This window comes from Ammospiza caudacuta, chromosome 6, assembly GCF_027887145.1.
Source record: "Ammospiza caudacuta isolate bAmmCau1 chromosome 6, bAmmCau1.pri, whole genome shotgun sequence".
In the NCBI taxonomy this organism is placed as follows: Eukaryota; Metazoa; Chordata; class Aves; order Passeriformes; family Passerellidae; genus Ammospiza; species Ammospiza caudacuta.
Window position 1 is genome coordinate 12,437,598 of NC_080598.1, and position 23,427 is coordinate 12,461,024.

The 23,427-nt window shown below is 66.3% G+C and overlaps 5 protein-coding genes across 6 annotated transcripts; 2 read left to right on the plus strand and 3 right to left on the minus strand.

The window, feature by feature from the left end:
- The first annotated feature begins 1,420 nt into the window (after nucleotides 1–1,420).
- On the plus strand, nucleotides 1,421–5,611 carry RPS6KB2 (ribosomal protein S6 kinase B2). 2 transcript variants are annotated; one of them, XM_058806693.1, is made up of 15 exons: nucleotides 1,421–1,525; nucleotides 2,133–2,167; nucleotides 2,280–2,400; nucleotides 2,485–2,553; nucleotides 2,618–2,765; nucleotides 3,648–3,705; nucleotides 3,786–3,886; nucleotides 3,959–4,049; nucleotides 4,130–4,220; nucleotides 4,326–4,433; nucleotides 4,514–4,576; nucleotides 4,646–4,723; nucleotides 4,805–4,912; nucleotides 4,984–5,096; nucleotides 5,411–5,611. In XM_058806693.1, exons 1-15 carry the CDS (start codon nucleotides 1,454–1,456, stop codon nucleotides 5,577–5,579), a joined length of 1,425 nt encoding a protein of 474 aa, XP_058662676.1. In that variant the 5' UTR covers nucleotides 1,421–1,453; the 3' UTR covers nucleotides 5,580–5,611. The 2 variants fall into 2 exon arrangements, with proteins under 2 accessions (XP_058662676.1, XP_058662675.1); XM_058806692.1 differs by lacking the exon at nucleotides 1,421–1,525 and having other exon boundaries at nucleotides 1,948–2,167.
- A 448-nt stretch (nucleotides 5,612–6,059) lies between these two features.
- Nucleotides 6,060–7,642, minus strand: PTPRCAP (protein tyrosine phosphatase receptor type C associated protein). Its single transcript, XM_058807826.1, has 3 exons — nucleotides 7,550–7,642; nucleotides 6,380–6,994; nucleotides 6,060–6,332 (listed from the first exon to the last, which is right to left on the minus strand). The coding sequence occupies exons 1-2, from the start codon at nucleotides 7,550–7,552 to the stop codon at nucleotides 6,416–6,418; spliced, it is 582 nt and encodes a 193-aa protein (XP_058663809.1). The 5' UTR covers nucleotides 7,553–7,642; the 3' UTR covers nucleotides 6,060–6,332; nucleotides 6,380–6,415.
- Nucleotides 7,643–7,863: 221 nt separating this feature from the next.
- CORO1B (coronin 1B) lies at nucleotides 7,864–11,644 on the minus strand. Its single transcript, XM_058806599.1, has 11 exons — nucleotides 11,593–11,644; nucleotides 10,641–10,843; nucleotides 10,439–10,561; nucleotides 10,236–10,365; nucleotides 9,982–10,163; nucleotides 9,644–9,763; nucleotides 9,467–9,571; nucleotides 9,254–9,399; nucleotides 9,120–9,177; nucleotides 8,564–8,860; nucleotides 7,864–8,418 (listed from the first exon to the last, which is right to left on the minus strand). Exons 2-11 carry the CDS (start codon nucleotides 10,839–10,841, stop codon nucleotides 8,296–8,298), a joined length of 1,485 nt encoding a protein of 494 aa, XP_058662582.1. The 5' UTR covers nucleotides 10,842–10,843; nucleotides 11,593–11,644; the 3' UTR covers nucleotides 7,864–8,295.
- A 1,617-nt stretch (nucleotides 11,645–13,261) lies between these two features.
- LOC131559247 (calcium-binding protein 2-like) lies at nucleotides 13,262–16,122 on the plus strand. The gene is made up of 6 exons (XM_058807551.1): nucleotides 13,262–13,522; nucleotides 14,544–14,574; nucleotides 14,777–14,920; nucleotides 14,999–15,108; nucleotides 15,869–16,016; nucleotides 16,094–16,122. The coding sequence occupies exons 1-6, from the start codon at nucleotides 13,262–13,264 to the stop codon at nucleotides 16,120–16,122; spliced, it is 723 nt and encodes a 240-aa protein (XP_058663534.1).
- A 1,160-nt stretch (nucleotides 16,123–17,282) lies between these two features.
- OSBP (oxysterol binding protein) lies at nucleotides 17,283–23,290 on the minus strand. Its single transcript, XM_058806499.1, has 14 exons — nucleotides 22,980–23,290; nucleotides 21,466–21,674; nucleotides 20,572–20,819; nucleotides 20,301–20,499; nucleotides 19,912–20,017; nucleotides 19,779–19,833; nucleotides 19,549–19,680; nucleotides 19,227–19,472; nucleotides 19,022–19,142; nucleotides 18,836–18,939; nucleotides 18,651–18,746; nucleotides 18,387–18,568; nucleotides 18,082–18,302; nucleotides 17,283–17,999 (listed from the first exon to the last, which is right to left on the minus strand). The coding sequence occupies exons 1-14, from the start codon at nucleotides 23,285–23,287 to the stop codon at nucleotides 17,857–17,859; spliced, it is 2,370 nt and encodes a 789-aa protein (XP_058662482.1). The 5' UTR covers nucleotides 23,288–23,290; the 3' UTR covers nucleotides 17,283–17,856.
- Between the last annotated feature and the right edge of the window lie 137 nt (nucleotides 23,291–23,427).

The following is a 23,427-nucleotide window of genomic DNA, read 5'->3' on the forward strand; positions in this document are numbered from 1 at the left end:
AGGGGGGACACTGTCCCCTGCTGTCCCCGTGCCACCCCCAGGGTGGGGCAGCCAGGACCCCCGAGGCAGCCAGGCCACCCCATGAGAGCAGCAGGTGACACGTGAGGTGTTGGCACCTGCTGGCATGGGGACACCCCACAGGAACAAACCGTTATGGGGAGGGAGACCCCATAATGACAACGAATTATTGGGACATCACATAATAACAAAGAAACGTGGAGAGACCCCACAATAACACACCAGCAAGGGGAGACGCCACAGTAACAGACTGAGGTGGGGAGGCCCCACAGTGACACCTGGGAAGGGAAAACCCCACAATAACAAATGGGGAGAACCCACAGTAACAAACCCGAGTTTAGGGGAGACCCTACAGCAGCATACACTGAAAGGGGGACCCCACAATAACAAACTGGCATGGGGAGACCCTACAGTGATAGACCTGCACCACGGACCCTACAACAACAGAGGGGCACCCAGGGACTCACTGGTGCAGCTCAGAAATCCTCTGGGAAGACTTGTGTGATGTGATATAGGGCTGTCACTGGGGAGGCCCTACAGTAACACCGGTGACCCCACACTAACACCCAGCCCCTGTAATGCCCGAGATCCTACAACAACACCAGCCACCCCACTCTAACACAGAGCCCTGCAGTGCCCTGACCCTACAATAACAGCAGAGACCCTGCAATAACACCCACATCCTACAGCCCTCGCGACCCTACAATAACACCAGAGATCCTACAATAACACAGAGCCCCTGTAGCGCCTGAGAGCCTGCAATAACACACAGCCACTGTAGTGCCTAAAACCCTCCAACAAACCCCAGTCCCTGCAGTGCCCCTGACCCTACAATAACAGCAGAGACCCTACAATAACACCCAGCTCCTGCAGTGCCCCTGGCCCTACAATAACACCAGAGACCCTACACCAACACCAGCGACCCTACACCAACACCAGCGACCCTACACCAACACGCAGCCCCCGCAGCAGCAGCAGTGACCCCACACCCACCCCAGTGACCCCACAACCAGCCCGGTGCCCCGCAGCCCCACTTGTGCCTTCAAACCCCCACCGGGATCCCCACGTGGGGTCACGGGGGTGTCCGCCTCTCTTCCTGCCCCTCCTCTGACGTCACGGCGGCGCCGCTGACGTCAGCGCGGCGCAGGGGGCGTGGCGGGCCGGGGTCCCCAGTAAAGCTGTGAGCGGCCGCGCTGTCTCTGTGCTGTTCCTGCGCCACCCCCGGGACCCCCTGTCCCCGTGTCCCCCGCGCTGGGGACACCCCGGTGACGCGCGGGGGGCGTGGCCGCGGGAGGGGCGTGGCCGCGGGCGTGGCCAGCGCGCGGGTTCCCCGGGGCCCCGATAAGGCGGTGACACGGGGGCGTGGCGGAGGCGTGGCCGCGCTGGGGGCGTGGCCATCGGGGCGGGTCCCCGGGGGTCCCGGCACGGCGCCGTCATGGCGGGGGTGTTCGACATCGACCTGGAGACCGAGGAGGGCAGCGACGGGGACGAGCCCGAGCTGGGCGCCGTGAGCCGGCAGCGGGGCGCGGGGGGCACCGGGGCTGCCGCCGGCACCGGGGCTGGGGGGGGGGGCGCCGCGGGGACGGGGGGCACCGGCAGCGGGACGGGGGTGGAGGCGGCGAGCGGCACCGGGGCGCGGTGGGGACGGTGGGAGCGGCGTGTCGGGGTGCAGGGGGTCCGCTCGGTGCCGTGAGCGGCGGGCAGGGGCTTGGGGGGGACGGCGGCAGGGCAGTGACCGGGGTCCCGGCGGCGGCGGGACGGGGGTGCAGCCGGGTGTCCGCGGGGACGGGGTGCCGGGGCACCGGGGGCAGCCGCGGATCCCGGGCGGGCAGCGGGCGGCTCCCGCTGGGCAGGGCCCGGCCTCGGCCCCAAAACATCCGGCTGGGCCGGCTCGGCGCTGCCTCGCCCCGCGCTGCCGCGTCCTGCCCGCGTCCTGCCGTGTCCTGCCGTGTCCTGCCCGTGCCGTGCCCGTGTCCTGCCTGCCGTGTCCCCTCCTTGTCATGTGTCCCCTCCCTGCCGTGGGTCCTCTCTGTGCTGTGTCTCCCCTCCTTGCCATATGTCCCCTACCTGCCATGCGTCCCCTGCTCACTCTGACCGCGAGTTCCCTCCCGCAGGAGATGGAGCTGGAGCCGCGGGGAAACGGCCTGGAGTAAGTGGGGAGAGCCTGCGGGGGGTGTGCAGGCAGGGGACAGGCGGGGGACAGGCGGGGGACAGGCAGGGGACAGGCAGGGGACTGTCCCCCTCACCCCCTCTCCCGCCAGGCCGGTGGGACACTATGAAGAGATCGAGATTTCCGAGAGCAGCGTCAACAACGGCCCCGAGCACATCGGCCCGCACTGCTTCGAGCTGCTCCGCGTCCTGGGCAAGGGTGGCTACGGCAAGGTGGGGACACGGCGGGGCCGGGGACACTGGGGGGGCTGCAGTGTCCCCCGGGGCGTCCCCAACCTTCCCCGCCCGTCCTTCCAGGTGTTCCAGGTGCGCAAAGTGCAGGGCACCAACACGGGCAAGATCTTCGCCATGAAGGTCCTGAAGAAGGTAGGGGCGCCCCGGCCCCCCCCGCCCCCCCGGGGACCCCCCCCGCTCACCGCCTCCCCCCCAGGCCAAGATCGCCTGCAACGCCAAGGACACGGCGCACACCCGGGCCGAGAGGAACATCCTGGAGGCCGTCAAGCACCCCTTCATCGTGGACCTCATCTACGCCTTCCAGACGGGCGGCAAGCTCTACCTCATCCTGGAGTGCCTCAGCGGTGCGGGCGGGACCGGGGCAGCCGGGGGTTGCTCCAGGGACGGCTGCAGATTGTCCCAGGGGGAGCTCAAGGGCTTCCAGGAATGGCTCAGGGTGTCCAGGGATGGTTAAAGTGTGACTTGGGGTGGCTACACTGTCCAGGGAGGGTGTCCAGGGATGGTTAGAATGTGACCTGGTGTGGTTACAGTGTCTAGGAATGGCTCAGGGTGTCCAGGGATGGTTAAAGTGAGACCTCGAGTGGCTACAATGTCCAGGGGAATGTCGAGGAGTGGCTCAGGGTGTCCAGGGATGGTTAAAGTGGGACCTGGGGTGGCTGCAGTGTCCAGGGAAGGTGTCCAGGGGTGGCTCAGGGGGTCCAGGGATGGTTAAGACATGACCTGGGGTGGCTACAGTGTCCAGGGGTGGCTCAGGGGGTGCAGGGATGGTTAAAGTGGGAACTGAGGTGGCTCAGTGTCCAGGGAGGGGGTCCAGGAATGGCTCAGGGTGTCCAGGGGTGGTTAAAGCGTGACCTGGGGTGGCTGCAGTGTGCAGAGAGGGTGTCCAAGGGTGGCTTAGGCTGTCCAGGGATGGTTAAAGCGTGACCTGGGATAGCTACAGTGTCCAGGGAGAGTGTCCAAGGTTGGCTTAGGGGGTTCTGGGGTGGTTTAAGGGTGTCCAAGGTTGGCTCAGGGGGTTCTGGGGTGGTTTAAAGATGTCCAAAGATGGCTCAGATGTTCCCAGGGGTGATTAAGGAGTGTCCAGGGATGGCTCAGGGTGTCCAGGGATGGTTTAAGGGTGTCCCAGGATGGCTCAGATGTTCCCAGGATGGCTCAGATGTTCCCAGGGGTGATTAAGGAGTGTCCAGGGATGGCTCAGGAGGGTCCCTCTTGGGCTCTTTGTGCAGGTGGAGAGCTCTTCATGCAGCTGGAGCGGGAAGGGATCTTCCTGGAGGACACTGCCTGGTAGGGATGAGGTGGTGGTGGTGGGTGTGAATGGGGTGGGCACCCCAACATGGCTCACAGGCACCCCAATCCCACTGCAGCTTCTACCTGAGCGAGATCACGCTGGCCCTGGGTCACCTGCATTCCCACGGCATCATCTACCGGGACCTTAAGCCGGAGAATATCATGCTCAACAGCCAAGGTGGGTTTGGGGGCAAACTGGGGAGCCTGAGGGGTTCTCTGGGGGCACTGCTAACCCCCCCACGTCCCTCAGGTCACATCAAGCTGACGGACTTCGGGCTGTGCAAGGAGTCCATCCACGATGGGGCCGTCACCCACACCTTCTGCGGCACCATCGAGTACATGTGAGGTGGATGCAGCTGGGGGGAATTTGGGGGGGTCTGTGCTGGCCCCCCATCCGCTCAGGGCCCCCCTGTACCCCCAGGGCCCCCGAGATCCTGGTGCGGAGCGGGCACAACCGGGCGGTGGACTGGTGGAGCCTGGGCGCCCTGATGTACGACATGCTCACCGGATCGGCAAGTGCCACCGCTGCTCCCTCCCTGCTCCCTGGGGACTGGAGGGGACATCCCGGGGTGACCTCGGCTCGCCTGGCTCCTCATGGCTCCCCTGTGCCCCCACAGCCGCCGTTCACTGCCGAGAACCGCAAGAAGACCATCGACAAGATCCTCAAGGGGAAGCTGGTGCTGCCGCCCTACCTGACGCCCGACGCTCGTGACCTCCTCAAGAAGGTGCCCCCCAAATTTCCTCCCCCACCTTTATTTATGTAGGTCCTCCCGCCATTCCCATCTCTATCCCTGTTTCTCTCCAGTTCCTGAAGCGGAACCCCAGCCAGAGGGTTGGGGGTGGTCCTGGTGATGCAGCTGATGTGCAGGTACAGGGCTGGGCAGGGGGTGCCAGGGGACACCCCCCGAATGCTGCCTGACACCCCCAAACCCCACAGAAACAGCCTTTCTTCCGCCACATCAACTGGGAGGACCTGCTGGCGCGTAGGCTGGACCCGCCCTTCAAACCCTGCCTGGTACGGGGGCCCGAGGGGGGAGGCTGGGAATGTTTTTGGGGGGCCCCGTGGGAGCAGGCGCCGTGTTCCGTGTTCCCGCAGCAGTCGGAGGAGGACGTGAGCCAGTTCGACACGCGCTTCACCCGCCAGACCCCCGTGGACAGCCCCGACGACGCCGCCATCAGTGAGAGCGCCAACCAGGCCTTCCTGGTAGGGGGGCACGGCCCCGGGGGGGACCCCTGGCACGGCCAGGCCCCCCCGTGACACCCCCAAACCCGCAGGGCTTCACCTACGTGGCCCCCTCGGTGCTGGAGAGCATCAAGGAGGGGTTCTCCTTCCAGCCCAAGGTGCGCTCCCCGCGCCGCCTCAACAGCAGCCCCCGCACCCCCGTCAGGTACCGGCGCACAGGGGGTGCCTGGGGTGGGGCTTTGGGATGGGGGTTTTGGGGTGGGCACCAAGGTGGGGACACGGGACAGTGCTGGGGGTGCAATGGGGGGGCTCAACCTGTCCCATCCTGGGGTACAGAGAGGCTGTGGGACAGTGGGGTGAGAATTTGGGGTGCTTTGGGAATCAGGGTGGGCCCCAAGGGGGTGAAGAGGGAGTAGGGGAGGTCCATGGAGTATGGGGGGAGGTGGGGCCTCCCAGGGTGGGGAAGGAGCTCCATGGGCACTGTCTGACCCCCATCACCCCCTCCTGTGTCCCCCCCAGCCCTGTGAAGTTCTCCCCCTTCGAGGCGTTCAAGCCGGTGGCCCCAGGCGACCCCATGGAGCTGGGGCCCCCCCAGGCGCCCCCGCCCGAGGGCACGGCCCCCCTGCCCATCAAACCCTCGGGGGGCGCCAAGAAGCAGAAGGGGGGCCGGGGGCGGGTGGCCAGGTAGGGGTGGGGAGGGTGGGGGGTTTAGGGGGGCCTGGTGCTCCCCATGGGGTGGGGGGAACCCCACGGTGCTGCTCGTGCTCCGGGGGGCTCATCCCCCTCTGGCACAGCCCCCTGCCCGCCGGGGTTGGGGGCACGGGGAGAACACCCAGGGGTGTGGCCCCCCAGGGGTGTGCCCCCCTGGGCGTGGCCTTTTGGGTGTGGCCCCTCTCGGGGCACGGCCTTTGGGGTGTGGCCCCTGGGGCGTGGCCCTGCTGCTGGATGTGTGCCAATAAAGGACTTGCTGAGGCTGTGGTGGTCCCTCTGCTGGGGCTGGGGGGGCTGGGGGAGTTGCCCCACCAGGGGAGGGTCCAGGCTCCACCCCCTGTGTGCTGCCCCGCCCTGTTTTAGGCTCCTCCCACTTACCACACCCGTTTGTTGGCTCCACCCCCTTCTCTGCAAACCACGCCCCTGATCTGCTCTGTCCCCAGAGCTGCTCTTTTATTGGTCAGTGCAAATTCGGACAAGGCCCCTGCAGCCAATCAGGAGCCTCGGCTGGGGGCTGGCAGGGGACAGAGAAGGGGTCCCTTTGCTGGCAGGGCAGTGGCACTACAGGGAGGTGACAATACAGGGTGGTGACATTCCAGGGAGGTGACACTACAGGGCGATGACATTACAGGGAGTGACACTACAGGGCAGTGACATTACAGGGAGGTGACATTACAGGGAGGTGACATTACAGGGAGATGACACTACAGGGAGGTGACATTACAAGGAGGTGACATTACAAGGAGTGACACTACAGGGTAGTGACATTACAGGGAGGTGATATCGAAGGGTGGTGACGTCAGGCCGGCGATGTCACAAGGCGGTGACGTGTGGCCGCGCGTCCCCCCATGCCGCTGTCCCCGAGAAGGCGTGCAGGTCACTGAGCAGGGCCTCGGCGCTGCCCCCCGCCGCCTGCCCCTCACTCAGGGGGCTCTCCCCACCCTCCGGCGCTGCTTCAGCCTCAGCCTCATCCTCCTCCTTCTCATCCTCCTCCTCCTGCTCATCCTCCTCCTGCTCATCCTCCTCCTCCTGCTGCTGCGGCCGCCGCTCCAGGCTCCATGGCATCAGCTCCTCATCCTCGTCCCGCACGGCCACCTCGCCGTGGCTGTCCCCGCGGGTCACGGCGGGGTCCCCCGGCGAGCGCAGCCGGTGCCACCGTCCCCGCAGCAGCTGCAGCGCCCGGCGGCCCAGGGGCCGGGGGTGGTAGCGGCCGGCCGAGAGGCGGCACAGGTGGTGCCAGGCCAGCGCCAGCCCCAGCGCCAGGCACAGCAGCAGCCCCAGCAGCGCGGCCACCGTCCGGTCGTTGCGGGCCACCGCGGGGTCCCCGGCCGCCACCGGCGCCGCCAGCAGTGCCAGCAGCGGCAGCAGCAGCGGGTGCCATCGCGGGGCGGCCTGCGGGGAGGGCAGCGGGGTCACAGCGCGCCAGGCACACGTGGCTTCCCGGAGCTGGGACGCAGGGAAGGGCCGGGGCAAGGTACAGGGCACAGGACAAGGGCCGGGGAGGGGGAGGTGACCCCGGGGAGGAAGCCGTGGGTGGCGGGTGCAGCAGCACCCAAAGGTGCTGGGCGAGAGGAACCGGGTTCTGCCACCCCGCATGGATGCACAGCCCCCCGAGAATCCCCTGCCCACAGGGCTGCAGCCCCACAGCACCCCCTGCCAAAGCCCCGGGGCCCCCCAAAGCCAGCACACACAGTCTTCACAGCCCCCAACCCCACCCCAAAACCTGACCCACCCCCAAGCCCACCATGCTCCCCTGAAGGACCCCCCCTCCTTCCCCCCAACCCCTCCGTGCTCCCCTTATCCCCCAAACATTCCAGACTCCCCTTACCCTCCCCATTCCCCCAACCCCACCCTGGCTCCCTGATCCTGACTCCTCCAGCCTGTCCCCCATCCCCTGGGCTCCCAGCCCCCCCAGTCTCCCACCCTGCCCCGTTTTGGGGTGCTCACCATCAGCGGGGTGCAGCCAGAGCAGGTCCCGATGCCGCGGGCGCGGTCCGAGATGCGGGAGCCCCCCCCAACTTCCTGCCCCGTGCAGCGGATGTGCCGAGCGGGGGGGGCCGAGCCCTGCACCCCCTCACCCCCTCTGCAGCCCAAAATGCCGCCGGGTGCCCCCCCAACTTCCTGCCGAGGCGCCGAGCTCCCACCCGTGACCGCCGCGCCTTCCGGCCTGCCCCGCTCTGCCACCCCGCAGGTGGCCCTGCTGCTTTCCCTGTAAATCACCCCCAGCACTTTTCTTATAAATCCTTTATTTGGAGTGAAAATATAGATTTTGACCCTGCACTGGAATGGAGAGGAGGGGGGACACGAGGAGGAGGAGGAGGAAGGGAGGAAAAGCCCCCAAAATATATGGGGGACGATATCTCACAGTTTAGGAAGGCAGATCATGCCCTGCCCCACAGAAAGGGGGGAGACCCCACACAGGGATTGGGGCGTGCAGGGGGTAATCTTTGATCCCAGGAGCAACCCCCAGCCCGAGGAACGGGGGCAGGGGTGGAGAATGGTCCATGATTCGGGGGGGCAGCACCCAGTAAGGCAATGGGGGGAAGCGGGGAGCTGCCAGAGGGGCAGCCAGCCCCCCAATGGGAGAAGGGCCCAGAGCGGGGCAAGGGGGGCACCCCAGGGGGGCGAGATGGTTCAGGGGGGTCCCTGGGGTGCAGGCGTGGTCCCTGGGGCGGTGGTCCCTGAGGGGGTCCCTACACGTGGCCGTTCTCCAGGCGGCTGAGCTGCTCCTCCAGGCGGGAGATGCGCTGGCCCTGCTCCGCCACCAGCGCCCGCAGCGCCGCCACCTCCTGCAGCACCTCGTCCAGGCGACCTCCCTGAGGGACAGACCCGTCACGGGACATGCCCCGCACAGCCACACCCACTGCCACACCCACTGCCACACCCACTGCCACACCGACCACACCCCTCCGTCCCATTCCCGCTTGTCCCCCCTGTCCCCCCGTCCCCCCTTCCCCTTACCGTGGCGCTGCCGGAGCCCAGCACCGGCGGGGCACTGAAGCGGGCGGACGCGGGGGCCGCGGGGGGCGTGGCAGGTGGCGTGGTGGCCCCGGTGGTGGCCCCGGCGGTGGTGGCGCGGCTGTCGTGGAGCAGCGTCCGCCGGTTCACCTTGAGGTCCCTCTGCTTGCTGGGGACGTAGGCCTGGCGCAGGGACACCAGCACGGGCCCCGCCGTGCGCCCTGCCACCCACTCCTCCGCCTCCATGGCCGCCTCGGGGCCCGCCGTGTCCGGGTACAGGTCGTCCTGGAACAGGTCCGACTGCCCCCAACAGTGTCACAGGGGTGCCATCCTCAGGGGGACACCCAGAGACACCACGGCCTCACTGGGGACCCCCATTGCTCCCATGTCCTGCTCAGGGACCTCACACGCAGACCCCACAGGGACCCCCACCCACACTGATTAGGGACCCCCTGCCCAGTCAGCAAGTCCTGCCCACATAGCCCCGTGTCCTGCCCGGTGACCCCTCTCGGTCCCCCTGGGGACGCCCACCACCCCACATTGCCCCGTCCCCACCCACCTTCCTTGGCACCGTCATGATGATGGGCTCACACTTGCGCTCGTGCAGCTTGTAGAACCTGTCACGGGAGCAGAGGGGGTCATGGAAGGTTCTGGGGGGTTCTGGGGGTCACTCACCTTGTTCCCCATGCCCACCTGGCGATCTCACACTTGCTGACGTCCAGCCCGCGCTTGGGCATCCAGCCCATTCCGCGCTGGGGCTCCTTGCTGGTGAAGGTGTTGAGGAAGTGGATGTAGGGCGGCTCCTCCGTGATCTCGAAGTAGCGGATGCTCGAGTCCCCCTGGGGACACACCATTAGGGGGGACCCTGGCTCGGGGGTGCCACCAAGAGGGGTGGGGGCTCCCTACCTTGCCGCAGACGTACACCACGCTGGTGTCGGGGTCGTAGAAGGGCAGCAGAGCTCCGTTGCTGGAGTCCAGCTCCTGCAGCCCCACGGGCTCCTCCAGGTTCTCCTGGGGTGGGATGGGGTGTCAGGCACGCGGGGAACCCCAGGATGGTTTGGGGAGCCCCGGGGTAGCACTCACCGTGTCCCAGAGCGCCAGCTGCCGCTCGCTCATGCGGCTGAAGCCGGTGGTGAAGATCTTGCCGTCGGCCAGGAAGATGGCGCGCATGGGACGGGCCCCCTCGTGTGCCCGCTCCTTCTCCTGGGGGGCACGGCTGTCACCGGCACCCGCGGCACCCCAGGGACAGGCACCAAGGGACAGGGGACAGCGGGGACAACCAGGGGACAGGGACACCCACGGAATATGGGACAATGGGGCACGCCGAGGGACAAGGGCAGGGAGCAGGGGATTGTCCCCAGGAAGCAGCACAGGGCAGCGCCCCGGTGACACGGGCCCCCCGGGGGGGTGGGGACACTCACGGCCACCACGGTGCCGCGGCGGGGGTCGATGACACGGACACTCTTGTCCTTGCAGGCGGTGCAGAAGCGGGAGCCATCGCGGCTCCAGCTGACGCTGTAGATGAGGTCGGGGTGCAGCCCGTCCAGCCGGTACAGCTCCTCGGCCGTGCCCACGTTCCAGATCAGCACCACGTTGTCACAGCCTGGGGGACACGGCAGCCGGGGTCACCTCGGCCGCGCGGCCCCCTCCCCGTGCCCGCCGTGCCCCCCCATACCCGCGCTGAGCAGGACGTTGCGGGCCGTGGGGTGCCAGGTGACGATGCCGACGCGCTTCGAGTGGCCCTCCAGCACCACCACCGGCTCCGTCAGCGGCTGGCTCAGCCCGTTCTCGGGGATCTGCCACACCTGAGGGGACAGAGGAGACGGTGAGCAAAGCGGGGTGACCTGCCACCCCCTGGGGTCCTGGGCCACCCCTCACCATGACGGTGCAGTCCTCGGAGCCGCTGGCGATGACGTGGTCGTTGTGGGGACACCAGTCGATGTCGAGGACGGGGCCCGTGTGGCCGCACACCGTGGGGTACGACTTGTCAATGCGTCCGGTCTGGGGACAGAGTGACAGCGGGGAGGGGGTCACCCACGGGCACAAACCCCCCTTCCCCGCGTCACCGCCCTGCTGTCACCTTGTGCAGGGGGAGGACGAGGAAGGCGCCGCCGCCGCTGGCCTCCACGATGATGGCGACAAAGGAGGGGTTGACGGCGCAGAAGGTGCTGTCCCAGGTGACGCGGGACACGCGGATGTCATCGTAGCACTGGTCCGTCTTCACCGGCTGCCCGAACACGTGCCGGAATTTGCTCTGCCGCACCACCTTCCGGAAGGACATGGCTGGGGAGCCCCCGGCCGCGGTCAGGAACGCTGGGATGGCACCCCAAAATGGGAGCTGGGGACACCAGGGAATGGGGTGTCCCCTGAAGTGGGTTTGTCACCGTCTTCCAGCCCGGTAAAGGGTGGCGCAGCCACTCCTGGGGGACACACCCCTGTCCCTGCCAGCTCCCTGAAGGGAGCTCGGGGAGCACGCCAGGAATGGGGGCTCTGAGTGAGACAGGGAGTGTCCCATTCGGGATGGGGACAAGGACAAGGATCCCTCCTGGAAACACGGGTGGGGATGGAAAGGAGGGCAGGGACAGCCCCAACCGATCACGGGACAGGGGTGGCCCTGCTGGATATGGGGTCAGGGACAGGGAAAGGGATGGGACAAGGACAGGGATGGGGGGGCATGAATGGGGCCGGTGGTGGCCGCGGGGATAGTGACGAGGACAGGGACAAGGATGGGGACAGGGACAAGGATGGGGACGGGGGCGGGGTCAGGAATGGGGCCGGTGGTGGCCGCGCTAGGTACAGCAACAGGAATGGGCACAGGGGGACAGGGACGAGGATGGGGACATGGACGGGGAAGGAGCGGCCCGGCTAGGAATGGGGACAGAGATAGGGAGAGGGACAGGGATGGGAACAGGGACAGGGACAGGGGGTGGCCCCGCCGGAACGGGGATGGGGCTCCCGGGAAGGTGGATGGGGGGGCCGCGCCCGGCGGGTCCGGACGGGGCTCGGTGCCCGGTGCCGGTGCCCGCACTCACCGGCGGGTCGGTGCCCGGGGCCGGTGCCGGTGTCGGGGGCGGCGGGAGCGGCGGCGGCGGCGGGGGCGGGGCAGGAAGTGACCGGGGCCGCCCCGCGCCTGCGCGGCTCCGGGGCGGGGGCACCGGCGGGGGGGGGGGGGACGGGGGCGCCCCATGGACGGGTACACCCCATGGACGGGTACACCGGGGGCACCCCATGGACGGGTACACCCCATGGACGGGTACACCGGGGGCACCCCAGGGACGGGTACACCCCATGGACGGGTACACCGGGGGCACCCCAGGGACGGGTACACCCCTTGGACGGGTACACCGGGGGCACCCCAGGGACGGGGGCACCCCAGGGACGGGTACACCGGGGGCACCCCAGGGACGGGTACACCCCATGGACGGGTACACCGGGGGCACCCCAGGGACGGGTACACCGAGGGCACCCCAGGGACGGGGGCACCCCAGGGACGGGTACACCGGGGGCACCCCAGGGACGGGTACACCCCATGGACGGGTACACCGGGGGCACCCCAGGGACGGGGGCACCCCAGGGACGGGTACACCGGGGGCACCCAATGGACGGGGACACCCCAGGGAAGGGGACACCCGGGGTACGGTGCCCGTGCACAGCGCCAGTGGGGAGCACAGCGGTGGCAATGGCGGGTGGCACAGGGGCAGTGGCAGCGGGTGACACGGGGGTACTGTCACCCCCACAGTGTCGCCCTTTTGTGTCACCCCGGGGTGACACGGCAGCCAGGGTCTCCTCCCGGACCGGGCTCTCATTTTGGGGGGTCCCTCCACTCTGAAGCCCCCTGTGACACCCTGTGCCCACCCAGTCATGTGTTGGGGACACGCCACCAGTCCCCATCCGGGGGGACAATAAATCACCTACCTTAGGGGTGGAGGCAGCTCGGGAGAGGTGCCAGGTGAAGGGACACAGTGGTGGCATTGCGGTGTCACCGCTTGAGATGTGACTTGGTCTGGGTACACCGTGGTGGCTTTGGGGTGTCACCTGTGGGAGCAATGCTGGGGACACTGGTGGCTGTGGGGTGTCACCTGTGGGAGCATTCAATGCTGGGGACACTGGTGGCTGTGAGGTGTCACCTCTGGGAGCATTGGGCAATGCTGGGGACACTGCTGGCTGTGGAGTGTCACCTCTGGGAGCAATGCTGGGGACACTGGTGGCTCTGGGGTGTCACCTCTGGACGCACTGGGCAATGCTGGGGACACTGGTGGCTGTGGTGTGTCACCGCTGGGAGCGATGCTGGGGACACTGTGGTGGCTGTGGGGTGTCACGCTGGGAACATTGGGCAGTGCTGGGGACACTGGTGGCTGTGAGGTGTCACCTCTGGGAGCATTCAATGCTAGGGACAGTGGTGGCTGTGGGGTGTCACCTGTGGGATCATTGGGCAATGTTGGGGACAGTGGTGGCTGTGGGGTGTCACCTCTGTACTCAGGGCCTCGGTGGTGGCCCCGGGGCGCTGTTGGGGACCTGTCCGGTGGCCGTGGCTGTTTCCTGCCATTAATCACCGCTAATTGGCTTTGCCCCGGCGGGCCCGCGGCGGGGGGAGCCGGGGGGTCACGGGGGGTGTAAGAGGATTTCCCGGCTCCTTCCTCGGGCTCGGCCATCCCGGGGTCCCGCTCCGTGCCCGCCCGCCGCCCACCCGGCCCCGGCCCCATGCCACGCTCCCGCGGGGACAAGGGGACCCCCAAGGACAACAGGGACACGGAGCCCCCGCAGAAGGGGAAAGGGGGGCACGAGGAGGGGGAGAAAGCCCCCAAAGCCCCCGAGGACGCCGGCGCCCCGGCCCCCAAGAGCTCCGGCTCCGAGTCCCGGCACGGCGGGCACGGGCAGAAGGGCGGGAAGAAGGGGCCCGTGGACCCCCACGCTGCCGCCATCAAGACCTACTCCCCCTTCCTCAACACCGTCTTCGGCAAGGTGGGGACACCGGGAGGGGACATGGGCATCAGGGTGGGCATGGAGGGACCCTGGAGATGGAGGGGAGGTGGGGACAGGGGAGGTGGGGACAGGGATAGTCCAGGAGCCTGCAGATGGAGGGGATGTGGAGCATTTGAGACTTGGGGACATGGGAACAGTGGGGCTGTTCCAGGTCCCTGGCTATGGAAGGGACATGGGGAAAGTGGAGATGGGGACAGGGACAGTCCAGGAGCCTGCAGATGAAGAGGGCAATGAGGCAGTCAGGGTGGGCCTGGGGACAGTGGGATGGGGATGTTCCAGAACCCTGGGAATGGAGGGGACATGGGGCCAGTGGAGATGGGGTTGGGACACTCCGGGACCCTGGGGATGGGGGGGATGTTGGGCACTAGGGACATGGTCAGGCCACTCTGGGTCCCTGGGGATTAAAAGGACATGAGGACAGTGGGGACAGAGTCGGGGACATTCTGAGACCCTCGAGATGAGGACATGGGGACAGTGAGAATGGGCTCAGGGACCGGCTGGAAACCTGGGGATGACGGGGACATGGGGGACTGGGAACAATCAGGGACATCCTGGAATTGTGGGGATAGATGGGACATGGGTGCTGGGAATGGTGTTGGGGACACTCCAGGGCCCTGGAGACAGAGGGGCCATAATGAGGGGACACCTAGAGCAGGGGCAGCCGAGGTCTGTGGGGGTAAAAATGCTGCCCCTCCACCTCTGGAGTACAACCCCCCTCTGTGGCCACCCAGCACACCCCATCCAGAGCCTGGGGGTCCCGGGGTGGGACACCCCTGGGGTGGGTGACTGCAGCAGGGACACGGGGACCAGGACAGGGTGGGTGGGAGGTGCAGGCACAGGGCAGGGCGGGGCTTTGCCTCCAATCCCACTAATCCTCCGCTGGAGTTAATTTTGGCCCACGCTTAACAAAGGTGACATGGAGGTTTGGGGGGGCAAGGAGGGGGATGGACACGGAGCTGGGTGTCATTCTGCTGTCACCCCTTCTGTGTGTCCCATGCAGGAGCGGGAGCTGTCACCGGAGGAGCTGGATGGTGAGCAGGGGAGACGGGGTGGGGACACGGGCCTAGGGGAATGGCGGGGAGGGATGGATCTGCCATGGAGGAATCTGCCTTGGGGACAAGGCCATGGAGGGGTCTCCCACATCCAAGAAGGGACCTGTCCCGGGGTGACATGATGTCCGTGTAACCCTCCACTCCTGATGCTGTCCCTGTCCCCACCCGTGGCCGTGCCCAGAGCTGCTGGACGCCTTCAAGGAGTTTGACACGGACCAGGATGGCTACATCAGCTACAAGGACCTGGGCGCCTGCATGCGCACGCTGGGCTACATGCCCACCGAGATGGAGCTCATCGAGATCTCCCAGCACATCAAGATGAGGAGTGAGTGGGCTTGGGGGCACGGGGAGGGGACCTGGGGTCGCTGGGGTGCTGAGGGTGTCTGTCCCCTTCCCGCCACAGTGGGCGGCCGTGTGGACTTCGAGGACTTTGTGCAGATGATGGGCCCAAAGCTGCGGGAGGAGACGGCGCACATGGTGGGCGTGAGGGAGCTCAAGATCGCCTTCCGTGAGGTATGGCCACCACCACAGGGACAGCGGGCATGGTGTCACCTCCTCAGGGGCACCACAGCCAGGAGGGGACAGTGACCCTGGAGAGACCCTGGTGGGGACAGTGATGATGGGGACATGGCGGGGATGGTGATCACGGGAAGAGCAAGGTGAGATGGTGACCATGGGGTGCCCATGGAGGGGACACTGACCATGGGAAGACCACAGTGGTGACCACAGATAGGAGAGGACAATTACCATGGGGAAACCATGGCCATGGGGCAACCACAGGCATGGAGGGGACAATGACCACGGGGGGAAACAATGACCATGGGGTGACCACAGGCATGGAGGGGACAATGACCCTGGAGAGACTCTGGTGGGGACAGTGATGATAGGGCATGGCAGGGATGATTATCACGGGAAGACCATGGCAAGATGGTCACCATAGGGGGAACCATGAGGGGACACTGACCATGGGAAGACCGTGCTGGTGACCACAGGCAGGAGAGGACAATGACTGTGGGGAAACAATGACCATGGGGTGAACACAGGCATGGAGGGGACAATGATCAGGAGGGAAACAATGACCATGGGGTGACCACAGGCATGGGGGGACAGTGACTGTGGGGAAATGATGACCACAGGCACAGAGGGGACACTGACCAGTAGGGAATGATGACCATGGTGATGACAACGAGCGCAGAGGAGACAGTGACCACAGGGAGCCTGGGGGTGCTGGTGGCCGTGGAGGGAGGGTGACCCCAGCCCGCGGGTGCTGCAGTTCGACATGAACGGGGACGGGGAGATCAGCACGGCCGAGATGCGCGAGGCCATCGCGGCGCTGCTCGGGGAGCAGCTGAAGGCGCAGGAGGTGGACGAGATCCTGCAGGACGTGGATCTCAACGGGGACGGCCATGTGGACTTCGACGGTGAGGGCTCCCCCTTCCCCTTGGAACCGCGGCAGGGCTGAGCCCCGGGTCCCTGACGTGCACTCCTCGCCCCGCAGAATTCGTGATGATGCTGTCGTCCCGGTAACGGAGACACCGGGCAGGGGGGACCCCCGGATGGCCCCCCAGCCCCTCTCAGCCCCTCCCTGCCCGGCCGACCGACCCGAACGCTCTGCCAATATCGGGGATCAGAGGGAACAGCTGGAGCGGAGCAGCTGGCAATGGGGCAGAGGCGACACCCCCGACCCCAAGAGACAGCCCCGACCCCAAGGGACAGCCCCGTCCCCAAGAGCCACCGGCGGTGGCGGCAGAGCCGGTGGAGGCCGGGCCCCAATAAACCCCTGTGACCGGAGCTGGAGGAATGTCTGCTGGTTGTGGGGTCACTGTCCCCCCGGTGCCACCCGAGGGTGGGGACAGCGGGGTCCCACGGAGGACAAGGGGAGGGCTTGCCGGGGGGCGTGGCTGCAGGGCCACACCGCGCACTCCCATTGGCTGGATCTGACCCGCTGCGATCGACCAGCCAATCAGCACGCTCCAATTCGAGGTGGGCGGGGAAATACCAGCACTCCCGGAACTGTCACTCAAAGCAATTGGCCAATCAGAGGCCCCGTACCACGGGGACGGGGAGGGTATGGGGGCACCTGTGTCACTCGCGGGGTGTCCCCACTATCCCTGGGGACATCCCCGCCCATGGAAGTGCCCCCAGGGGGTCCCAGGGCCACTCAGGACCTCCCCTCTTGGATGCCACCCCCCCCAGAGCAGGTGACCCCCTGGGCCAAAATGGGTCCCCCCAGAGTCACCCAGGGTATCCCCAGCACCCCAAATCCAGTGAGGAACACAGGGGGACACAGGAGACACCCCCAATCCCCCCCACCAGGGCAGCAGAACCTGAAAAGTGGACAAGGAGGCTCCTGGAGAATCCCATGAATGGGGTTCAAGTCCCTGTTTGGGTGATGCCGCTCAAGTCCCTACAGGAGTAGGGGGTCCCCCCCAAAATCAGCCACAGAGAGGGGCTGGACCCTCCCCACAGAGCAGGCGCAAGGTTGGGGCATTCACAGATTTTAATTTAGTTCTTTTTCTGGAGACAAAAAAAAAAAACAACCCAAAAAAAGAAAAAATAAAATAAAAAGGCATCAAACGCCCCCAATTTCAGATTCGGGGGTGCAGAGACTCCCCCCAGGGCGCATCTCCCCACCCCTGTAGTGTCTGGGGGTGCACGGGTCCCACTGCACCCTGGAGAGACCCTCCCCCCAAAAACCCAGGCCCTCCCCCTGCCCTAAACCTACAGGGAAGGCACCTCATGGGGGGGTCCCCACACGTGGGGGCCACCCCGGGGAGGGTGGGGACCCCCCAAACTGGGGGCTGTGGGGAGAAGGGGACCCCGATTGCTCTCTACATATATATAATATACACCTATAGAACAGGCTGGGGGGGAGTCTGGCCCCCCCCGGACCCCAAAAGCACCCGAACTCCTGGGGGCGAAGGGGAACGGGAATAAAAGGGGAGGGGGGGAGACCAAGGCCAGCCTCGGGCTCGCCCCGCTGCGCCTTCCCCGGGGCCCCCCACCCCAGGGGCGGCCGCGCCCCCCACCCCGGGGTGCCGAGGAGGTGGGTGGGACGAACGGACCCCGCCCTGCTCCAGCTCGGATTTGAGGGGGGCTGTGTTGGCTCCTGCTCCCCAAGGTCAGTTTGGGTGGGCTAAGGCAAAGCCCGGCCGGCGCTCACGGCGAGGCACGGGGACACACGGTTAAGACAGACGGATGGACAGGGGGGGGTCCTGGCCTTCATCCCTCCCCCCTCGCCGCTCCTCCTCCTCGCCCGGCTCAGAAAATATCCGGGCACAAGCTCCAGTCCTGCTTCTCCTTGCTCTCCCAGTAGCCCCCCTTGTAGACGTGCGCCAGCTCCTGCGTCACCGGGTCCTTCTTGCGCTCGAACCACAGCGGTTTGTAGGGATCGTAGGGTGTCCCTGGGGAAGGGGGGGACACAGCGGGGTGAGGGCCTGCAGGGGACACCAGGGGGGACACCCCAGTGTGACAGCCGTGCCTTACCGTCCTCGGTGGCGCGGGCGGCCTCGGCCTCGCGGCGCTTGCGAGAGAGCCGCTGCTTCTCCTCCAGCCGCTGCTTCTCGGCATTGGCCTCGTCCCACCGGCCGTTCTCCATGAGCCGCTGGTCCGGGCGCCACCGGCTGTCCGTGGGGGCTGTCCCGTTCTCTGGTGCATTCAGGGTCAGCGCCAGCTCCGAGAAGTAGTACATGTTCTCTGCGTACTTCCTACGGCACGGCAAGGAACGCGGCTCAGCGCCAGCCCCGCGGCCCTGCTCCCCGGGATGCCTCGTTCCCGTTCTCCCCACTCACGGCAGCGGGTTCCGCTTCCACAGCAGCACCCGGCTGTCCTCGGCCTCGTGGGCTCGTGGCCGCGCCTCGGCTCCGTTCTCCCCTGCTCCCAGCTGGACCTTGTAGCAATCCATCTTCTCGTCCCACGTGCCCAGCAGGGCAAAATGCACCTTTCCCGAGGGGTCCATCACCTCCCCGGTGACCTGGTGAGAGAGGGGACAGTCTGGATCAGGACACATCGGAGTCATGAGCAGCCTGGTGTGTCCCATGGCTCTGTGTCCCTACCTTCCTTGCCACATCCCGGGAAAAGTAGCTGTAGGGGACAAACTTGAGGATGCACTTGTCCCCTGTCTTGTGGTTGATGATCTCGATCTCACCTGACTGTGGAGGGGAGAGGAGAGTCAGACCCACCCATGCCCCATTCCCTGGGGATCCACACTTCCCCACACCTCCCATCCATGACTTCCCACCTGGTCTATCCAGAGCTTCCCCACGATGATGTTGTGCACGGTGGTCGTCACCTTTTTCCACGTGTAGTGATTGCCGGAGGAGTGGAAGACGCAGTGGATGGTGCCTGAGGGAGGGAGATCGTGCTGGGAACCACACCTGGAGCCCTGGGTGGTCCCGAAAATCCCACACACTGCTGGGGTGCTCACCCAGAGGCATGATGGAGAGATATTTCCCTCGGAATTTGCTGGTGATTTTGATCTCCTGGCGCAGCGTCCAGCCGTTCTTGGAGTCGGCGTGGTGGGCGGCGGCCGGCGGGTGGTGGCTCACCTGGACACGGGATTGATTGGGGACAGCTCAGTGCCGGCCATCCCAACATCCCGGGAAAGGCCGGCAGAGAGGAGCTGGCCCCACCTGCTCGCAGAGGGAGCGGTATCCGTTCTCCTCCAGGCGATCCAGCTCGAAGGTCTCCCCCAGGAGCGGGTTGAAGGGTTTGCTGGTGCGGAAGACGGTGGTGGAGTAGGAGGAGACGGTGAAAGCGGCCACGTAGCACAGCTGCTCCAGGGAGCTCTCGCACCGCGCCGCCCGATCCAGCAGCTCGTGGTACTCCAGGTCCTCCGTCAGCCGCTGCAGCATGGACAGCGGCTCGTTGAAATTCACCTGGAAGAGGGAATGGGTCAAAAAAAGGCGGTTCTGGGGTGCCCCGTGCCCGCCCACCGGCTGCATCTGTGCTCACTGGCATGGGAATCTTGGACAGCTCCTTCCCGATGCAGTTCTTCATGATGCTCCAGAGGTTGAGGCTGTAGTTGGGTTTGTAGGGAATGCGGGTTCTCTTTTCCTTCTTGGTGTCCTCAACCTGGTGCTTGTACTAGGGAGAGGGGAGGCAAAGGCTGTTATATCCCTGTGACCCCACAAAACCCTTCCATAGGAATTTGGGCAGCCCCAAGCCATAAAACCCCATCCCACCTGCTCATCCAGGCTGATGTCACTGCTGGTGCCGCTGATGTTGCTCCCAGTTCTCCTGGGAAGGGGGAAAGGGGGTGAGCATTCCCGAGCAGGGCAGAGCAGCGAGGGGATTCCCCTCTCCCCCAGAACTCACTTGTGGCCCATGACATCAGGCATGGGGAAGATCTCCGGGGCGTCAAAGAACTCATTGTTGTCGTCGTCCTCGTCACTCAGGTCGCCTTTGGCAGGGCAGCACAGATCTGGGAAAGGGGACAGGACTGGTGAGGAAGGAACATCATTCCCAGTTTCCCGCTGAAGGCTCCCCTGTCACCATCATCCCCACCCCAGCCCTGAGGGGTGTCAGATAAGGCTCAGAGGAGCCAGTTTGGACCCTGCTGGGGATGCCAGAATCACTTGGCTACACAGATGAGCTGGGACAGACAAATCCCTTGGGATCAGCACAGTGAGAGAAGCTGAGCCTAGCTTGGAAAATCCTGGGAATCATCTGGGAGACACCTGGGCACAGCACTTGTCCCTCCCCACCTTTGCCAGAGCCTGCAGTGCCGGGTGTGCTGGCGGGGAGCACTGTGGCTCCCCGGAAAGCCCTTTCCAGGTGGTTGTGCTGCTTGGCCAGCTGCTCCAGCGTCTCCTCCAGCCGGATCCGCTGGTCCCGCTCCTGCTGCAGCGACTTCTGCCACTTCTTCCCATGCGTTTGTGCCAGGAGCATGAAATCCCGGCAGGCCTGCGGGGAAACCGTGCTCAGCATGGAAATGGGGAGTTTTCCCACTCTGGGATCCCTGGGATGGGGACTCACGTTGATCATGGCGTTGGAGGTGATGCGGAAGAGCGTGGCCCGCTCGTTGACCTGCTTGATCTTGTCCGTGCTCTCCGGGGGGAGCCGCAGGGCCTCGAGCTCGCTGAGGGAGCGCTGCAGGGCCGTGCCGTGCTTGGCTATCAGGTCGTTGCAGGTGCTCAGGTCCTCCACCTTGCTGGATAAAATCTTCAGGGTGTTCTGCAGCTCCGTCTTGTCTGTCTGCGACACCGACTCGTCACCGGAGTCATCTGCAGGCGGGAAGGGACCAGAGTGTGGGATTGTCATGTCCAGGAGCTGATGGTGGGGCTGCCAGGAAGGGCACAGGGGATCCCCAAACCCCTGAGGTCTGATGGTCCATCTCTGTGCATGCCAGGATGTTTGGGTCATATGTGCATGGACACAGCCATCCCCTTCCAAACCTTCTTGCTGGAGATGCTGGGATGCTGCCCAGGGCACTGGGATCCTGCTCTAGGTCCTGTGGGACCCTGGGATCCTGCCCTGGGGGCACTGAGTTTGTGAGGAACTCAAAGGCTGCCCTAAGGACATTGATGCTGCCCTGTGATCCTGCCGGGGGATCATGCTTGGGGGGCACTGGGATCCTGTGCCCTGTGGGGCTGGGATTCTTCTCTCTGGGCATTGGGATCCTGCCCTTGGTCCTGTGAGGCACTGGGATTCTGTCCTGGGGACACTGGGATGCTGTGGAACACTAATATCCTGCCCTGAGTCCTCCAAGCACTGGGATCCTGCTCTGGGATTCTTGCCACCTGTGGGGCTCTGGGAAGCTGGCACTGGGATCCCACTCTGAGGACGCTGACCCTGCCCTGGGCACTGTCAGGCAGTGAGATTTCACCCTGAGTGCACCCTGACCCTGCCAGGGATCCAGGAAATCCATACCTGACTCCTCCAGCATCTTGACAGCCTTGGCCTTGGCGAGCTCGAGGGCGGTGACCCAGCGCTGCCGCTCCACCTCGGAGCTGGCCTTGAGGTGGTAGGTCTGGGCTCCGCCGTTGGAGATGATGAAATTGCAGGAATCCTCCACGCTGATGTTGGCCGTAGCCAGGTTGATGGTGCCACGGCACGTGTGGCCCATCTCCGCCTTGGATCTGCAGGGGAAGGACACAGTGAGGGAAGGACGGGGCTGGGATCCCCAGGACAAAGCTGTGCTGAGGGAAGGACAGGGCCGAGATCCCCAGAATCCCCAGGATGAGGCTGTAGTGAGGGAAGGACAGGACTGAGATCCCTGGGATGAAGCTGTGCTAAGGGAAGGACAGGGCTGGGATCCCCAGAATCCCCAGGATGAGGCTGCAGTGAGGAAAGGACAGGGCTGGGATCCCCAGGTTGAGGCTGCATGAGGGAAGGATAGGGCTGGGAGCCCCAGGACAAGGCTGTGCTGAGGAAAGGACAGGGCTGGGATCCCCAGGATGAGGCTGCCTGAGGGAAGAACAGGGTTGGGATACCCGGGATGAGGCCATGGTGAGGGAAGGACAGGCCCGGGATCCCCGGGATGAGCCCTGGGGGCTGTGCAGGGGGCTCGGCATTCCCAGCCCGGCATTCCCAGCCCGGCATTCTCAGCCCGGCAGCCAGGGCTATTAATAGGGAGGGTGTGCTGGCGCCGGAGCGGGGCCAAGCCTGGGGATGTCGCTTTGGGGGGACAAATCCACAGCGCCCAGGAGTGGCCTCGGGGATCCTGGAGCCTCAGGGATCCGGCGCTTCCCGGATCCTGGCACGGGCTGGGACAAGGGTGAAGTCCCAGCGAGGCCGCGCCAGGCTGGCACTCCCCTTCCACGTCACCGGGTGACAGAGGTGACATGCAGCCGGGACACCCCCGGCCCGGCGCCCCCGCGTTGGCCGCAGTGTAACCGGAGCCCGCAGCTGCCCGAGGCTCCGGTTCCCCATCAATAATGGAGCGACCAGGCCCCCCCGGGCAGGCTCAGGTGTCCCCGCGGGTGACAACACACGAGGCCACCGGGAAGAGCGGCTGGGAGGGACAGCGGGACCGGGAGCTGCGGGAGGCTGAGGGGCTGCAAACCCCCGCCCCCAAATACCCACGGGGACAGGGATGTGACAATCCCGGGGACAGACAGGTGACAACCACGGGGACAGGGATGTGACAACCGTCCCCCGCTCCTGCTGGCACGGACTGGCGGCGGGGAGTGGGCTGAAGACCCCCTCCCCCGGCAAGAGCAGCCCCGGTGACCGGGAGGTGACATCCCCCCGTGACACGGAGGTGACAACCGCGGGGACAGGGAGGTGACAGCCGCCCTCCTTCCCAGCTGGCACCGGGGCACGGAGCGCTGCCCCGCTCGGTGCGGGGGGCCCACACCCGCTTCCCTCCCGCCGCGGGGGCTCAGCCCGGCGCCAAGGTCACGGGGGGCCCGGGGGGCGGCGGGGCGGCTCCCGGTGCGTACCGGTAGTAGCTGAGCAGCCCATTGCTGAGCACGAACCAGCGGCGCTGGTATCCCTTGATGTAGTTGGTCCATTTGAAGAGCCAACCCTCGCGGGCCGAGCCGGGACCGGCCCCGCCGCCGCCCGCGCCGGCTCCGCCGCCCGCCGACGCTGTCGGTGCCGCCGGCGCCGCCGTCGGTGCGGGCGCCGCCCCGACGCTCGCCGCCGGTGAGGGCAGGGCCGGGGGCGCGCCGGGGGCCGCGGGCAGCGCCGCGGGCCCGGGGGGCGCGGCCGGGCCGGGCCCCGCGCCCGCCGCACGCAGCTCCGCCATCGCCGCCGCCGCCGCCACCGCCCCGCCGCGTTGCCGTCACTCGCCCCGCCCACGTCTGCGCCCCATTGGCGGCCCGGGCGCCGGCGGGGCGGTTCGCGCGTTGCGATTGGTCGAGAGCAGACTCCTCGGCTGTCAATCAG

Excerpts from the sequence above, each read along its gene's own strand:
- RPS6KB2 (XM_058806692.1), top strand. The coding sequence starts at position 2,019 with ATGTGTCCCCTCCCTGCCGTGGGTCCTCTCTGTGCTGTGTCTCCCCTC. Across the intron at positions 2,766-3,647 it reads CATCCTGGAGTGCCTCAGCG|GTGGAGAGCTCTTCATGCAG; the intron begins GTGCGGGCGGGA and ends CTCTTTGTGCAG. Across the intron at positions 4,724-4,804 it reads CGCCCTTCAAACCCTGCCTG|CAGTCGGAGGAGGACGTGAG; the intron begins GTACGGGGGCCC and ends GTGTTCCCGCAG.
- CORO1B (XM_058806599.1), bottom strand. The coding sequence starts at position 10,841 with ATGTCCTTCCGGAAGGTGGTGCGGCAGAGCAAATTCCGGCACGTGTTC. Across the intron at positions 9,400-9,466 it reads TGGTGTACGTCTGCGGCAAG|GGGGACTCGAGCATCCGCTA; the intron begins GTAGGGAGCCCC and ends GTGTGTCCCCAG. Across the intron at positions 8,419-8,563 it reads TGGGCTCCGGCAGCGCCACG|GGAGGTCGCCTGGACGAGGT; the intron begins GTAAGGGGAAGG and ends TCTGTCCCTCAG.
- LOC131559247 (XM_058807551.1), top strand. The coding sequence starts at position 13,262 with ATGCCACGCTCCCGCGGGGACAAGGGGACCCCCAAGGACAACAGGGAC. Across the intron at positions 13,523-14,543 it reads TCAACACCGTCTTCGGCAAG|GAGCGGGAGCTGTCACCGGA; the intron begins GTGGGGACACCG and ends TGTCCCATGCAG. Across the intron at positions 15,109-15,868 it reads TCAAGATCGCCTTCCGTGAG|TTCGACATGAACGGGGACGG; the intron begins GTATGGCCACCA and ends CGGGTGCTGCAG.
- OSBP (XM_058806499.1), bottom strand. The coding sequence starts at position 23,287 with ATGGCGGAGCTGCGTGCGGCGGGCGCGGGGCCCGGCCCGGCCGCGCCC. Across the intron at positions 18,940-19,021 it reads TCTCTCCATCATGCCTCTGG|GCACCATCCACTGCGTCTTC; the intron begins GTGAGCACCCCA and ends TCCCTCCCTCAG. Across the intron at positions 18,303-18,386 it reads TGGAAGCGGAACCCGCTGCC|GAAGTACGCAGAGAACATGT; the intron begins GTGAGTGGGGAG and ends GCCGTGCCGTAG.